The 17,964-nt window shown below is 38.9% G+C and overlaps 1 protein-coding gene across 10 annotated transcripts in view; it reads right to left on the minus strand.

Moving 5' to 3' along the window:
* Positions 1-570: 570 nt before the first annotated feature.
* Positions 571-17,964, minus strand: part of mef2cb (myocyte enhancer factor 2cb) — a 64,064-nt gene continuing 46,670 nt past the window's right edge. For 2 of the 10 annotated variants that reach the window (XM_047818322.1, XM_047818323.1), the window contains 7 exons: positions 14,486-14,629; positions 12,270-12,438; positions 11,030-11,104; positions 5,880-6,052; positions 4,811-4,940; positions 4,240-4,375; positions 571-3,787 (listed from right to left, as the gene is read on the minus strand). In XM_047818322.1, the coding sequence (XP_047674278.1) occupies positions 3,433-3,787; positions 4,240-4,375; positions 4,811-4,940; positions 5,880-6,052; positions 11,030-11,104; positions 12,270-12,438; positions 14,486-14,629 (1,182 nt within the window). In that variant the 3' untranslated portion in view covers positions 571-3,432. Of the gene's footprint in view, positions 3,788-4,235; positions 4,376-4,810; positions 4,941-5,879; positions 6,053-11,029; positions 11,105-12,269; positions 12,439-14,198; positions 14,337-14,485; positions 14,630-17,964 lie in introns of those variants that run through there. The other 8 variants (XM_047818329.1, XM_047818324.1, XM_047818327.1 and 5 more) reach the window with 8 other exon arrangements.

Here is a 17,964-nt window from a genome sequence, read left to right on the forward strand (position 1 = left end):
ACATTCATGGTGCTTGAATATTGTTATTTTGGAGGGCAGGACATTTTTGTACATATAATACATTTTGTATGGTCATATATGAATATAAGAACAGATTTTCAAAGATTTATTTTAAGATGTTTTTTAAGTGTTTTTGAAACTGGCTGCTATTAAAATGTTTTAATTTTAGTTTTATATTGTTTCATGTGTGACATCTTTATTATAACTTATATTTTGCAATTTCATTTAACCTTGTTTCTTAATTGTTTCATTTACATGCTTGTGCAGGAGCATGGTGATAAATGAAAAATAAAAAAACAAATTAAAACTAAAATAAAAGAAGAAACACTGTTCATTTGTATTCAAGACTGTCTAAGCATTTTTGATTATCCTTTTTTAATTAATCTTTTGTCCTGCATGGTATTTCCCAGTATATCATTTTAGTCTTAATGACCTCTTCAGCTTAAGTTCGATTTCAAAACAACTGTAATGTGAGGCAAAATAAATAAATAAATAAATAAATAAATAAATAAATAAATAAATAAATAAAATAGACAACACACAAAAAACCACACACTAGAGCATCAGTGGTAACTAAGAAAGCCAGTAACTTTACTGAGTTCTCTGCAAAATACAAATACCTTTTTTGAATCCCAGCAGGAGAAAATGATTTTTTAATATCCATACATTAATTTTCACTACATACAGCTGAATCAAGTCCCTTGAGATACAGAGATGTGATTTTTTTAATTTAATGACATCTTGTCTTCAAGTGGCGACAAAGTCCAGCTTATGCCGCTGAAAGCCTCTTTCTCCTGGTTTGAAAAAATAAAATAAAAAGGAAAACAAAAAGAGAGAAACACACATCCTTTCCACCTTACCAATGTAGGTTTATACAAGCTACATTTGTTACTACTTTTTTTTTTGTACTTTTTTTGTTATTTGCATTTTTTTAAATGGAAACAATATTTTAAGGAAAAAGAACAGCAAACCAAAAAAAGGGTGAACCAGGAAGTCATATGTGTACATTATGCAAGGTTTTATAGAAGAAACGATGGCATACTGAGTCACAATACTGTACATTTGTTAGGTACTTTTTTCTTCATTTTTTAAAATAGATTTTTTGTTTTTGTTTTTTTTGTTGTTTTTTTCCCACCCCATTTCTCATCATAATTGGTTGAATGGTAATTTGAGGTACTGGGAGGGTGAATATGAGGTACCAGTATTATTGTAAATTACATAAAGCAAAACTTAAACATATTCAGAATTATGACCTTCTCTAATCCCAAAGAGAATGGAATACTGTATAACAAAGCCAGGGTAACACTGCTCCATGTCTTTGGTAGAAAAGATTTCAACAAATGTCCAGTCTCTGATTCATGCGAAATCAAAACGATTACACTGTAGAGATCTCAGTATGATCAGAGGAAACGGGTAAATGTGTTACTTTAATGGGACAAACTAGCAAAACACACGATCAAGGATTCACAACATATGCCTCATCATAACCATGAATCCATAATAACATGATATATCCCTTAGTGAAAAAAAACAAACATTAACTTCTCTTTTAAATCTTTCAGTGCAATGTCAATTCAAGTGAAAGTATCGATTCCTTGTTTTGAGTTTAAACAGCATCTGCTTTGGTTCACAGACTAAAGGTTTGTTATATCAGAAAGGTTGTGCTTCTTCCTAACCAAAGCACATGTACGGATAAATATCTTGTGCTCACTGAAAGATATATATATAAATACAAGCAGGCTGACCACTGCTTTAGCAACAAGAAATGCTCAGTTCGCTAGAAATGTAAGTGAACAGGATCTTTATTACTGAGAAATGGGAATTTAGCGGTCAGCAAATACATCTGATAGGAAGTGTGCTTACTTTAGGAGCATATACACATTCTTCACCTGAGTTTCAAGATATCATTAATACGCAAAGGGGTGTATCTTTCCCAAACTAGATATTCATGCCAGTTGCTGTTTGTGTAATTTACACTGAATCTAATGATCATGCTGGGTTTCCCTTGAAAGATTCAGTATGGAGCAAAAATAAAGAAAAAAAAAAAGGACAAAACAAACATGTGCAACTGTACTTATGTAACCTCACACTGACAAAAAATGTTATGACCATAATTATTATATATATTTATATATTAGAAAGCTATACACAAGCATGTTAATTTCACAGATATTTAAAAGAATCTTAATATTATTATTCAATATTATTAGAAATACACATTAAAAAAAAAACTCTACAAAATGAAAAAAAAAAAAAAAAAAAAAAAAAAAAACCTCAGCAAAGCAAGGGTTCTCAGATGTCATGGCTTAGATTTGAAAAGCCCAGTTAATCACTCTTATACAACTATCATTTTTCATATAGGCAAAGCTTTCAAAACTCATTCTGGTTTATATAAACTACAAAACGCCACAAAATGCTTTGCATTGTATTCCTTTTTATATGAAAATATAAGCAAGAGTATCATACAATTGTTTCTTTTTCTTGTTTTTTTTTTTTTTTTTTTTTTAATACTGAACATTTAAAGCAAGTCCTAGGTTTTTGATTTCATCAGAATAAACTAACATGGCTCTTAATTTTAGGTATGGTCCTTCATCTACTGACTGCCATTTTTGTGAATAACACTCCCATTTCTTCAAAAAAGCGCTTGATTCATTAGAGGTTCTAAAATACTCCTTCACCTTGACTAAAGCCTAGGGGGCTGTACATCTGTACAATCCTTCAAAAAAAATCCTGCATAAAAGCTTCCATTTGAGATCAATGTCCAATGTCTGGCAACCTCGACCCACCCCCCTTGTCTCCTCCCACCCTCTATGTACAATACGTTGAACCTGCAACATGACTTTGTCAATCATAACATACATTTAGCGAGGGAACATTCTGCAGAGAGTGGCGAAGAGAACTAAATCTGTACACAAAGTACTGGTAGAGCAACTCAAGTGCTAGCCTGTCGGCACTGGCCCTCAGCTGAGCTTCTCCCATGGCTGAATGTCACTGAGGAAAGTCGTAAATACCTTTACAAAAAAATTCGAGAGTACCTGACGATTTTTTGTTACTATGCATATATGTACACCTACACACACGTGTAAATATATATGCATATATGGTTAAGTCTTGAAAGTCAAATCAACACACAGCAAAAGTTATGCATAGTAACCCCACCCACTAAAACACTGTCTTAACCCTCTAATGCTAGCCCCTACCTCCCTTTCCCTCCCTGACACCCATCAATCACAACAACATGTACATTTGACACTCTTTGAAGAAGAGAGCGAAAAGTAAGTAAATTGAAAAATCCCTCCTGTCTGTTTACATTGTGAGTGACCCGACAGAGCTTAGAGGACTACAATTCATCAGAACAGATCGAGAGAACGTGTGAATGTGATGATGGACCGAGGTCAAGTGTGGGGGCTGTTGAGGTGGGGGCGTGGCTTATCATGTGGCCCAGCCCTCAGAAAGGCGGACTCGCTTGACAGAAGGACTGTCGTGCTCATCCAGGCCAGGTCGGCCCATGCCAAGGGGTGAGTGGAAGTCGGGCCGATGCTCATCACGGTCACTACCCTCGCTGCTCAGGCTGTCGGCTGGCGAGCGGCCCTGTGGGGGTGGAGCCTGTTGTGGGGGTGGGGCCTGGTGCTGCTGCGGGTGGGGAGGGGGCGGGGCATAGCCGCCAGGTGTGGCGCTGCTGGAGCGGTCTCTAGGAGGAGAAACAGGTTCGGACTTGATGTGCAGGCTTTGGGTAGAGGGCAGGGAGAGATTTGAACCCTGACATAAGTGAGTGCTAGTGCAATTTCTGTAGGAAGGAAAGGAGACGAAGGGGGTGTTACAGAACATGGCGAGTGCCCCGCGCACTCATGTACACACATACTGATACACAGAAACCATTGTCTATTCACTGTGTATTCTACTCTGATAAATTTTTAAAGCCTAAATCAGGAATTGTTACAGTTGGTGGATGGTACAAGAAAAATCTGCAGCCAGAAATTGAGCATCTGTATGTTGACCATAAATATTGTGCTGTTATTAAACACACTGGAGGTTTAATACAAATGCGGTGTATCTCATTAATTCCTAACGATGTCCTTAAATCTGACAGCATACAATAAAGACATTCATTATAAAAAAGTTGTGACTATGAAATGCGTGAATTAGAGATTAGTGAAACATCATCACAGTGATGTTTCAAACATCATCAAACTAACAAGTCTTTATAGTGTGCATGTGTGCGGCTGTGTTAAAACTCACCCCAGCTGGCCGAGAGCAGAGTGCTGCATGTTCTGGAGGTGCTGCTGCTGCCAGCCACTCATTGAGCCCAGGTGCAGGGTGTTGGCACTGCTAAAGCCAGATATAGATGACAGGTCGGCACTGCTTAGAGAATATTCTACAGCAGAAAACAAACGAAGAACAAAGTTAGACACCTACATCTTTTAGATATTTATATGCTTTTAATTAACAAAAGAGATAGAGTTTAATGAGAGTATATTTCAAAATTCTTTCAAAGTCTATCAAAATTCACATCTGACAAAATACGATTAATGTTAGCAAGTAAGTAAAATGTGATTTGCACTGTCACTCACGATTATACACATGATGTATAATTACAGGTGCACGTCCTATAGCTATCCTCTTAAATTAAGCATAAGACTGGATCATTTAAACTCATCAGGATAATTTCCTTTCAGACTCAGACCAAAATAAAAAGTTAAAATAAAATTGTTTTGGAAAAAAAAAAGTTTCTGTCTTTATTGTAACTGTAATTATTGTAATTTCCTAGGATGCAGGTGATGATAGTGATTCTTTGCTGAGTTTTACGTACCAGTACCATAGGAGGTGGAAATTGCTGAAGGGTAGCCGCCCATGCCCTGGCCTGGTAGAGTGGGTGTTGCCACAGAAACCACAGGGGTGGCCAATGACTGTGCGGACTGCGAGTTGTTTATTCTCTGATTCTGTGGCAAGAAGAACAAAAAAAGAATGAATGTGATTGAAAGAAGAAGATAATGGTTAGCAAGCAAACTTGCTGGGAAGAAATGAATCACTTGACACGTAGAACCACCAAACTCTCGCAAACTATCATTTACAACGCCTGCAGGGCGCCATGTCGCTATAGTAACCCATACAGTCTCCAAGGCAACAAGATCAGCAACAGCAGGGGGTGGGGCTGTGCTTTTTTTCCAGAATGATGACTGATGAGGTAGAAATGCACTCATATGCCTCTTTCTGTGGGTTTCTCGTTAAAGAGAAGCTTTAATGGAGCTGAAGCAGAGATGCAGGGGTCAAACTGATTTAGTGGGCAGCACCAGGTGATAAGAGGGTGTGTTTACATGAAACCACCACTAGGAGTCTCACTTGTGTCTCACTACGGGATTTTTTAGGACGGGATGCCAAGTGTCGTTTACTTGGCCAGTTGAACACTAGAGTTACCTGTAGGGTTTTCTATATATTAATGAACTATCATATGATTACTTGAGTGAGTCCTTGCTGACACTGTATATTACCCTTGACTTCAAAGCCAAGCTGAATCTAATTGCCATCTAGTAAAATATGACAGCTGCTGGAGGGTGACAGATGGCCTTTATGTCTATTAGTCCGTGTCACTGTTTTGAGTGACAGTCCCACTTACCAATAGAAGGTCAACATCCTCAGACTGATGGCAGTAAAAAGGGGAGGGCGATAAATTCAGAATTAGTGTCAACGGTTTAGGGAGACTCTTGGTCAATCTAAAATGAAAACTACTAGGAATGATGTTGAATACATTTACAGGGAGCTCTTGTATTCTCTAAGAAACTTTAAAACTAATGACTGCTCATGAGGACAGGGAGAATTAGGAAGACAAGTGCAGAGATGAAATTTAGAGAAGAACATTGAACATATTAAGAGCTACTTACGATTGAAGGCATGTTGTTTTTCGTTCCTGGTGGGATGAGCACGCGCAGGTCAGGCTTTCGGCTGTTCATGCCCAGGTTCATTGGCGGGGGCGACTTGGCCTGCATGTTCTTGTTCATACCCCCAGAGGAAACCAGCAATCCAGGAGAGTTACGGTGGTTTCCATAGCCGTTTCCTAACAGAAAAAAAAATAGAGAGTCATACTCACATATATGCCAAATATAGCACATCAAGCTTTCAGTATAACACAACTTCCAATCAGGCTCCATTTGACTTACGAACCTCAACTAAAATGTGCAATTTTCCAGCCAAGTAATCTACAATAAAGCTTCCTTTCAGGCATGCCTCGACATATCGTTTTATTTCTATATTTCTTTCAACAAGCATGACCATTAAAGAAACATCTGACCCGTTCCGGGGTATTGCACCTTTGATCATTTTTCACCTAAAATGTGAGTTTATGATTTCATCATTTCCCCTAGTTTCACAACCACTAAGCAGTCACTCATGCACAAAGCCCTTGCAGAACACACCTTATCAATCAGCTCTCAGAAAACCACAGGGAATTAGCTATCTCTCATTAGACATAACCCGTTTCAGTCTTCCTTCACTCTAGGTCTCAAAAACACTTGTGAGCAAGGCAAGTTATGGTTCCACTTTAAATCGTTTAATTCAATTATTTATTTTGATTTTGGAGTTTAGTGGTGAAATGTAAGATGAGTAGAAAAAACATCAGTGGAAGCTTTATATGGGTGAATGAAAAACTGGCTTAGTAACAGCATAGCTGAAAATGGCTTGCGAGAATAATATGTGAAAGAAAAGGATCTCTCTTGTCTTGACTGAGGTGCCTTTAATCTTCTACAGTCATCTTTGAACATAAGAAAGTTTACTTTTATTTAGGGGCTCCAAGCAAAGCAAGTTAAATCAAGGTTTTATTTGTAATCACCTATTGTATATCTGGGCTCCTTATATAGTGGTCACGTTATCAAGATATAAAAAACTGTGGCTATGTAAAAGCATAAGATTTGAGATCTTGCCCATTTTTATTTTAATAAATATTGTTAGCTAGTTAAGCTTGTCATTTTGTTTTCAAAATACATCACCTCGTTATTTAGACTAATTTATTAGGTTTTCACACAAATGAAACCACGAAATGGGGCAAGTAAGTGAGCTTTCACTTGCCTGGTGGGCTAGCAATGGATTTATCATTTGTCCACCACGGCCGAACATTTCTATTCCATATAAACCCTGTAACCTCACATCTGAAAGCAAATAGCCTCCATCAGCTATCTTTAGAAAAGATGAGTATGTGTGTGTGCCAGAGAGACAGAGAGAGAGAAAGACCCATTTCTTCCTGCTGTGGTTTGTGGTAACAAGGCAGGTGGTTGGTAAATAGAGAAAACTTTTTAACCCTTTGCTTTTGCAAAAACTGATGGTAAGTGTAAATAACAATTCAAATATAACCAGGTTTTATTTTTTATAAGACTTAGAAATTTTTTATATCCTAATCAAATATAAGGAGACATTGTAACATTCGTTAAAAATCACAAGAGAAAAATTGGTAAAAATATATCAAGTGTTTTAAGGGGTAAAATCTGTACGCAATTTCTCATAAATGACATATATATTTTTTGTCTCAAGCTCCATTATTAAGCAATTAAGGGTAAACTTGTGTCTGTATCCATGAATGACCAGTGACAGACATGTAACTTCTAGTAATAGCTAGTAATAATATTAGTAATAGCTAGTTCAGAACTGCTACACCAACTATTCTTTGACTGCATCAAACCCATTGGGATATGTTACAGTGGGAAAAAGAGACAGAAGTACGGTGTCTTTGTTTCTTTTGATATCCCATTTTCTTTGTGGTTTAAAACATGAAGCACTTTTCACTTGCTGCCACTTAAAAGAGGGGCAGGAATTATATGTTAGACATAAATGAACTTCCTAATCATACGCTGAAGGGGAAAACGAGACACAGATGTTGTCCTCGGCAATTTCTCTGCAGTGATCTTTCTTTAATTTGAAGGCAATGGTTTTTTGTTGTTTTGAAATGAAAAGTCTGAAAAGCGCAATTTGTATGATTCGAGGAAAATGAGGGGGGAGAGGCGGGTTGGGAACCAGGAGCGTGTGTGTGTGTGTGTCTGCGTGTGCCATTTGCAGTGATGTATTTCCTGCCTCCTTTCATACAGTGAAGTATAGGCTGCAAGCAGCTGGCTCTAGTACTTTTCTGAACACTTGAAGCCTCAACAACCACAGATCATTGTTAAGGATTCAGATGGAGAGAGATAGAAAGGACAAAATACATCCTTTTCCCCCTCTCAATAACAGACATATTCACCCTAAATCTACCTCAGTAATTTTAAACCATTTAGGTAAAATGTGATGTATTGCGAGTTGACCTTGTCAACATTACACATTATAAAAATTTAAGCAGTTTAATGTTCTGCAGTTTCTCTAGTTGAGAAGACACTGCTGCTCTGTTTTGCCCCGGTTGTCATGGAGACCTGTTAGATTTCACAATGTGCGAAAGATTAAAATTGAGGCCGGCTGTTACACAAAACAATCATATAGTGTTTACGAAGCACTCCAATTACACCACCTGATGAGTGCTGTGAATAAAAGTGGAACAGCTAAAGTCAATTATCGCAAATTACAATCATATATAAAAATGAATTAAACTGAAAAGAAAATTCAGTCAATATACTCAAAGATATAACAGAAGCTTTAAGCTGAAAAATACACAGTAAAACACACCAACATGAAACCTCTTACTAACTACTAATTCTGTTATAATTTATCAGTTCTGTTTTGTCCAATTTATTAGAATTCACCATCAAAAATTGAGGGCCATTCTTAAATCTCAAACGCATATAAAAATTAAAATGTAAACACTAATAGGACTGCACCACTTCTGTAACTATACTCAGAAAGCGAAAATTCTGGACGAGCTTGAGAACAGCTGACTATGTAAGACCAATCTCACAGAAATGCAACACACCACTGACCTTCAAACTGTTCTGTTGCTCTGTAACTGAACGGTAAGCCCTCTCTCTCTCTCTCTCTCTCGCTCTCCCATCTCACTCACAATGGGGAAGTGCTAAAATTACAGCTGGCCAGATACCAGCAGTCCCCTTCACCCGCCCGAATGACTTGATGTGTACCTTTGATAAAGAGCTGGAGGCTATTTCTGGGCCTTCGCAGAAGAGGACTAACTGTTAATGCATGCAGACTGAGTTTCCTTGTAAGGGGCTACAGGGGATAGTGGCCATGATACCATGGATGATACACTTTGGTCATGTGCTGACTCTTTGTCTTGGTTTAAAGGCTACATGGAATTTTTGTTCTGTCTAAATGAATATTTCGCTGGCCTAGAGGTTTTGATGACACGGGTTTGCCCACTAAAGCAATATTATTCACGTACAATTGCTAATTGAGTGAACAGCACATCATCAGCCATGTGTGTAGGAGCATTGTGATTTGTTCCCAAAATTTGAATCTCCTTGACATGTTCACAAGATGCAATATGGATTTTTTCAACAGTCTAACTGACCTTTCTGCTATGCCTGATGAACATGTGACCTACTGAAATAAATGCACATACACAATCCAGTACACAGAAGTTGTGGTTGTCTGACAAGGCCACATTTGGCACATAAAGAACTGTATGAATGGAAAATTATCGAGTCATAGTAAACACACTGTATGGCAAAAGCTGATGCCAGAGACATTGTTCCATTTTCCAAACGAGTTGTGATTAAGACTCTTTCGTGCTATTCATCATTTACTGTAATGCCATTTTAACCGCACAGTGTGTCTCTTCAAATAGACTGCAGGGAGCATTTTTAAACAGCTGGCATGTCATGCTATGAAAAACCTCAGCCATGACTAAGAACGAATTGGAGTAAAAAATAATTAATAATAATACTAAATATTCATCCAGCATGCCTAGTGGCCCATTAATCTGGAGGACACTTGAATGGAACGTCTTTGAGTGCCTCATGACTTCTCCCTGGCTCTTGTTTCCAATCGGGTGGCTTGTATCAGAGCTACAGTGCGCCCTCTGTTTGGCTTCCTTAGGACACAATGGTTGCATTGGACAGCCAAAGACTTTGAATGCGGATGGTAGAGCCGCTACCATAAGAGGTACTTTTGTATAAGAGGGACAGTAAAGGAGAGGAGATAGACGAAGGGACCTCAGCCTCAACTCTCCACTGGCCCTGGGGGCACTGCAGGGCCAGACAAGGTTACCCAGCTGGGCTAAACTGAGCACCATGTCAGTTTCCAAGAAGCTACTGTCCTGACTTTTATATAGAATATAGCCATGCTTCTGTGGTGACCACTGCTGAGTTGTTCAGACAGACATATACACATCCACCCACACCCACACATACACACACTCACACACATGCACAAACACACATATGCATGCATAAGCTGTCTCTGAGGCAACCACAAGTCAAAGCCCCAGTATGTATCCACATGCACTATAACTTTCCCTTTCAAGTGGATTAGATGCACACACATACACACACCAAGCACATACACATTCCAAAAGCTATTTATGGGAAAACACACTCTTCCTGGCACTCCAAACATATGCTAGCAGTTATGCCATACAAGAAATTGAGAATGTGAAGGGGCCTGACCAGGCAAGTGATATGCATGTTGCTACATTCTACTTAAAATAGATTGTGGGTCAACAACAACAAAAAATGACCCTGACATTGTTTGTCATGTAAAGAGCCCTAAGCTCATGGTGCATGTATGGGAGACTTAGCCAAACCTCACAAAATGATGAAAGAGACGAAATGTTTTTGCTGTGATACAACCCTCAGATCTCATAGTGTTCTAAGATTAATTGTTATTTGTTACAGAATAGGTCAAGAATTCAAAATGAATGTGATTAACTAACATTTAAATCATTACTTTCTAAAACAAATGTCACGTGACGTTTATTTCAGGTATGCTAGCTCACAAAGGTTGATTGTTTATTTAATTTATTCCAACCCACATACTGAATGTTATTATGAATGTTAACGACTGCACGAAAATCAGTAGCTCAAGCTTGGCCTTTCTCAAATCTTTTTAGTCTGCTTAAGATGGAAGAAAATGTAAGTTGTGGGTGAGTAAAAGATAAGAGGGGACATACTGTAGAAGGTGGGGATGCCATCCTTACCAGCACTGGTGCCAGGGCCTGTGGTAAGATCGGCACCCATCAGACCACCTACAACAGATGAAAAAAAAAGAAATAGGAGAGAATAAACTTCAATAGCATCATTGCATTTGACATTTGTATCCTATTGCAGAACCTTTCTTCAGATCTATCACGTCATTTATTAAGCTTTATCTTCAGCCATATCCTAGAATGTGTGAGTGTTGGTCAGGCCAAGGTGTCAAGAGTGTGTGTAAGTGTGAATGAGGGGGAAAGACTCTGTCCTTTCTTTTGTTAACAGTATGCTTAGGGTGGCTGGGGTGTGTGGGAGAGGGCTGGGGGTGGGGGTGCTGTGGCCGAAAAGACCAGGCCTCTGCATCCAAGAAAAATGACACAATTTTATTTTTAAATCAGCAGTGCACTGGTTGTGGTCAGGCAGAACAGGGGCTGGGCCAAAGCTCATATTTAGCCAGTCCTCCTGTGCTGGGCGGCTGATTACATCAGTAGTGCATGAGTGCTAATGACAGGGCTGAAGGGGAGAAAGACTTTGCCTTAGCAAGCCAGAGACCTAGAGAGAAAACTGCGAATAGGCCTTGATGGTCTGAGTGGGTGTCATAATGTGTAATTACAATGTATATACAGGGTTAAGAATATGTGTTCTTTTTGAATAAAAAAAGTTAAATTAAACATCATTGCAAGTAATCCATATTGGTGAATTATTAAGTATTAAATGTAAAATATTTAGTATAAAATATTATGGCATTACACCTCACTAGCACAGCTCCAACATTTGTTCAAAATATGTTCCTCAATTAGCGTTTTGATGATGGTGGAGGACAGTGCTGTCTAACACATCAGTTAAAAATCCAATTGCATGTGGTGACTGAAGGGCATAGCTTATGAAATACTACATACTTTTCACCTGCATCAGACTATTGTAGTGCCCTGTGTATGAGGGTCGAACTTTGGAATAAATGTTTGGGATAATGGAATAAATGTGATCAGTTATAACTGTGTATTCATTTGCAGTGACACATCTCTCTAACGGAAGCAGTTATGTATGTATGTATGTTATGTATGTATGTTATGTATGTATGCATGTATGTATGTATGTATGTATGTATGTATGTGTGTGTATGTATGTATGTGTGTATGTATGTATGTATGTATGTATGTATGTATGTATGTATGTATGTATGTATGTATGTATGTATGTATGTATGTATCTATATCTTACCTGCACTTGGTGGTCTGTGTGTGACACCTGGAGACATGCTGTTCCTCTGTATGCCATGATGGGCCAGTGGAACCAGGTTATGGTTGCCTAGGGATCCTCCAGGGTGGCTGTAAAGCTGGTTGCTCACTGGGATGGACACTGGCATGTCATAGTTGGAAGGGGGCACGGCCTGGAGCAATAGTGAAAAGTTTAAGTTAATAAAACAGCACAAAACTACAGTGAATACTGCCAGTGACAAAAAAAATAGGAAAAATCATAATTACTGAACTCATTTTATATCAGTAAAAAACATGAAACAACAAAGACAAGCAAAGAAAAACAGGAAGCTGGCAAGAGAAAGAGAGAGATCTTATCTGACCTTCTTTCATTTACCACGTTACTCTATGAGATGCTTAACCTTGAGGAGATGTGTGAGCTCCTCAATGTTCTGTTTCATAAGAAAAAAATAGCCCCTAATTGCAGCCATGTGTCCTAAGGGTCCGTAAGTGCTCATCTGGGGGAACATCAGCTGGCAGAAACCGGAGACGAGAGCCTTGTCCCTCTCTCTCCCCGTCTTTCTCTCTTTCTGTCCGCAAGGCTGAAGCAATCATTTGCTTAGAGCTGGGCAAATATTTTCGTTCTGTGTAGAAGGTCTCCTCTTTCCCTTGTGTGTTCAGTTTTGCTTTCTTTTGCTTTCCCTCCTCCCTGTGCCTAAGGTGTTCCCTATCATATTTTTCCACAAAAATCCCAAACAACTCTTCTGGTTTTAGTATCATGAATAACCCTTTGTTATACTACTAAATTTATCCACAAGTGCACTCAGAATCCTATCATTTCTGTGCTTTCTAGATCATGCGGAGTGTCTCGTTTCTTCCTCCCTCTGTCTGTCAAGCTCACGGTATCTTGCTTCATCTATTTGCAGGCCGTTATTTGTGTGGTGCCATCCTTCCTGTTCAAGCTGCTCTATAACTCAGAGAACATGGCCGAGTTGCTGTGACCGCAAACCAATCCGGCCATCGCTAAAGCCACAATTCTCAAGTTCAACTTATTCCATATCTCACACATATACATGTATCTCACTCTGTGTTTGAGTATGTGTGGGTGCTTCTTCTATATTAAACCATTTCATATTAAAGGCACACTGGAATTGTTTTAAGCAATTAAATTACCACAGTATATACCATTTTAGAATATATACATTTTTGGGGATTTCTATTTATTAATATAATATTTGAAATCAAAATATTAATAAGGCATTTCCAATTGTATAGTGAGCGGGGATTAAGGGTCATGAGACTAACATTGATTTCCAGAATTTATTGGAATTCCTCTTTGAAATCATCAGAAAGTCTTTGGAAACTTTTCATTTCATGAGAAACAGGTCCCGTAACAGATCTCTTTAGTGTGTATGTGTGTGTGTACATGTGAGAGTGTATGGCTACTTGGGCAGTGCTGTTTTCTGCATAGACTCTTTAGACACATGACCTATTGTGTGTTTTTCAACTAATACGCTCTGATGAGAGGTTGAAAGAAACAGGCAAAATTTAACCTTCAAAGTCAGCTTTCCCTTAAACCATAACTAGAGCGTATGTGAGGTTAGATTGTTGACTAAATGTAATTAATAGATGGCTTATTTTTGAAGCCGCATTAAGATTCTCATCACACACAAAGAAATGGTTGTGAATACTGAGTCTGAGTCAAAACTCTTCATCTTGTTTGAGGATGACTGGTGATGGCAATAAAACTCAAACCTCAAACCACAGAATTCAATTCAGCAAGCACGAAATAAGAATAGTTAACAGCATGCTAGCTTTGGTAGCTAACCACGAGCTTCTTCCATGCCTCCAATTCAAATGACTAGCTTTTCTGCGAGAGTGGTTAGCGCTACTACAGCAAGGTGGCATGGCTGTTAGATCTCGGCCTGTTGTCCTCTGTAGCTGCTGTACTTACAGGGATCTTATGAGTCTTGATCATATGATCAAACTCTTCGTTAATCAGTTTGTATTTCTCTTCTGTGCATGGAGTGAGAGCGAGAGCAGACTCTAGCTCCGGGCTCTCGCTGCCTTTGTTCTCCTTCTTGCTCAATGCCTGAAGGCCATAGAGAGAGAAAGAGAGAGAGAGAGAGAGAGAGAGAGAGAGAGAGAGAGAGAGAGAGAGAGAGAGAGAGAGAGAGAGAGAGAGAAAGAGAGAAAGAGAAAGGGGGAGTGAGAGTGGTGTTTATGGATGGAGGTACTTACACACAGTCTCTGTCTGCTGATCATTAGGTCTATGTCCTCGTTGATTTTGCGGTACTTGTCCTCGGACTCTGGGCTGTGACCGACTGAATCGTCTGCGTCTGGGTCAGGGCTGTCACACCCATTTAGACCCTTCTTTCTCAATGTCTGCAAACACAGCATTCAAATTATCAGATATCAGGCATGAGAGAGATGTTGGGGCAGACATGTATAGCTGGAGTTCTTATGCTTTTTTATAATCTTGATTCAAACTGATTATTCAAAATCTTTTAATTAACTGATGATTTTATTAATTAATAAGATTTAAACAATTTCGGTACAGACTTTCATATAAAATATGGTATCTATAAGTATATGTAGTATATATTGTGTATATATTGTAGAAATATTCATTCAATTTACATGACATTATGAAAAATGCTTGAAATATTGTTCATGCTTAGGTACAAATAAAGGCATAACAAAGCTGAAATGGATAATAATGAAACATTCTCATATTCATGGAATTCTGGATATTCCAGATTATATCCACAGCCAGCAGTTTTCTTCTCAGCCACCTGATGGCCACCTTCTAGTAGAAATAACACTCCCTCACATGAAGTCAACCTAAAACACTGTGGGTCTGTACTGTACCCTATTTTGATTGTTCAGCACAAAAAGAATAAAACACAATCTGGCTTTGTTTCACATTCATTTTGTAAATGACTTCATCAGTGGATGTCTGTATACATGTACATAAATAGCCAGTGTCTTCTTGTAATTTAAAGACATCTGAACTGTTATGAAGTAACATGTAACAAGCAGCTCAAGATGCTTCATCAAAAACAGTGAGAGAGGCTATAATAAAGAGACATTAGCGTATATAGGAGTACAGCCGCTCGCTAACGATGTGCATGGTTAGCACACTCGCAGACACTTACGCAGACGTACATCGTGCTTTCATCTGCCTGTCTACATCACAAACCCTGTAATTAAATTTACTCTGCAGATGCCAAGACTTGATGAAGACTGACAAAGAAATTGAGATGAGATGAGTTAAGATTCTTTTTCTATTTGAAACACACACATAAAAAATCTGGTGTTAGAAAACTTTATGCCTGTTCTACTTTCAAATGAGTTTCTTCTTCTTATTATTATTATTATTGTTATTATTATTAATAACAATAATAATAACAATAATAATAATAATAATAATAATAATAATAATAATAATAATAATAATAATAATAATAATAATTTTGATTCCATACTTATTGTACTTATTTTATACAAAGGTCATGTATATGTGTTTGTTTTTTTCTTTAATTAACCTTCAATGCATATGAACAAACATGCTTTCCTTAGTGATTATGTCTTTCAGCATTAGGGGGTCTTTAAATGAACTTGGCTAAATGCAATGATATTTCAGTTCACTGTAGAAATAAAGAGTAGTGAAAGACTGAACTGATGGAGAGAGTGCACTGTTGGAGAACTGATGGCAGTGAAGGGTAAAGAGGCAGTGTTGCACTGATGTGAGGTCATGCTGGCATGCGTAGCTTTCATGCAGGGCCTGGCAGTTTAAGAGCCAGCGTGGGGCCGCCATGGGGGCCGCCTGCAATGCCACTCATTCCACACATGTGCACCTGTCAGAGCGCCCACACCTGTCACCAGCCCTCTCACACACACACACACACACACACACACACACACACACACACACACACACACACACACACACACACACACACACACACACACACACACACACACACACACACACATATATGCTGCAGGGGGGCAGGAGAAGAGCCAATCATGAGTTTTGTTCCCAAAGATGGCCATAGATGGTTTGTTGGCTCTTGATTCTCATTCCCAATCTCACCATGTCTTTCTCTCTGTCCCCTTTTTGCCTGGGACATGTTGCACATATAATCACAGGTTAAATTAAAATACTACACAAGCTTGATTAAAAAACTGTCTGACAAATAAATCAATTTCCCAAAACACCACTCTCCATCTTTATTGTTTCCAGTTTGTGTGACTAAAAATACGTCAGTACAGAGAAGGAACCCGCTTTGTACCTGATGTGAGTGGAGGAATCATTTCCTAGTCTGACATCTTAATAGCTTCAGTAGATGAAAGCTGCATGATCCACCGTCCACAACATTATTGATGAGGAGTAATCAATCTAACAAAGCGGAAAATGGCCTTGCAAGGAGAGGAGGGGGATTCTGGGTCTAATGTGGTGAAGAGAAGAAAGAGACAGTAGATAAAATGGGAGAATAGAGCTAAAAAAATTGGGAGACAAAGAAAGCGAAAATAAAGCCTTCAGAGGCACACTCCTAATTAAACAGCTTCCTCTTGATGCTGCCTCTCTACATTGGCCTACATACACTCATCTTCTCTAACCTTCAGCCTAACACGTGCACATGCATGTGTGCATGTCTGTCAAAACCAAATGCCATGCCAGGTTCTGCTGTCTATACAGTGTAACCTAAACAATTTCCATCCACTAGCACTATTTAATAAGCTTAACTCACATTCTAACATCCTTCACCGTTTCAACAGCAGACCAGATCAATTAATCAAACCACTCAAGGATCAGACCCTCAGACCAATGCAGCAGACAGCCTCCCATGTGCCCACTTTATCCTCTATCTGGTATGTTAGCCTTCAGTCAGTCAGTCACAGCCAACCTTCAAACATGTTGGAATCATGCCCAGAAATATGGGGGCTAAACTCTAAATGGGCAACTTTTTCTTGATGGGTGAGATTTGGGGTTAGCTGCAAGATGAGTCCTTCATTCCTGGGGCAACTCTGGGAGGTTACAGGTCTGGGGCTGGAGAGAAGCCCACATTTCACAGCCTGTTTATGAAGCCAAGGAGACAAGCAAACAAAAAAACATCCCATGCAAATTCGTCCCATTTCCTTATTGGAGATAGCAGGTGAGTCCTGTTGCCATGTTCAGACCATGTTGCATGAACAAAAACAAGCTCATGGCCCTGAAGGCTTTAAAACCAAGTGAAATAAAAGCTCACCAAATACTAAAAGATTTTGGGTGAAATCTCATAACTGTAGCTTGGATCTCTGGCAAACCAATATAACCATGAGCCTGGTTTTCTGATAAATCGTGTTCACAGGTCATGTGAAAAAAAAAGAGGAATGTTTTTATATGAAGTTCATATTTCAGCAGTTGGGTGGTTGGCCTTATTCAGCATGTAGTGGACCAGAAAGCCTTTTCCACTCTGCACCATAGGCTCATGCAGAAAGCCGCCGACTCTGAGGTGGTCCCATTAGGCCAGCAAAAATGACTTCATGCCAATCAGCAGCCCTGCCTCTATGATGTGTGTGTGTAGTGGGGTGCGTGAGGCTGCGGGAGAGAGCAAGAGGGTGGAGAGTTACACACACTCTATTACACATCATTTTATGGTACCTTGCTGAAACCCCATGTGCGGAGGGAATGCTTTTACACACGTAGCCACACACACACAAACTCACTCACA

This window comes from Tachysurus fulvidraco, chromosome 9, assembly GCF_022655615.1.
Source record: "Tachysurus fulvidraco isolate hzauxx_2018 chromosome 9, HZAU_PFXX_2.0, whole genome shotgun sequence".
Lineage (NCBI taxonomy): Eukaryota > Metazoa > Chordata > Actinopteri > Siluriformes > Bagridae > Tachysurus > Tachysurus fulvidraco.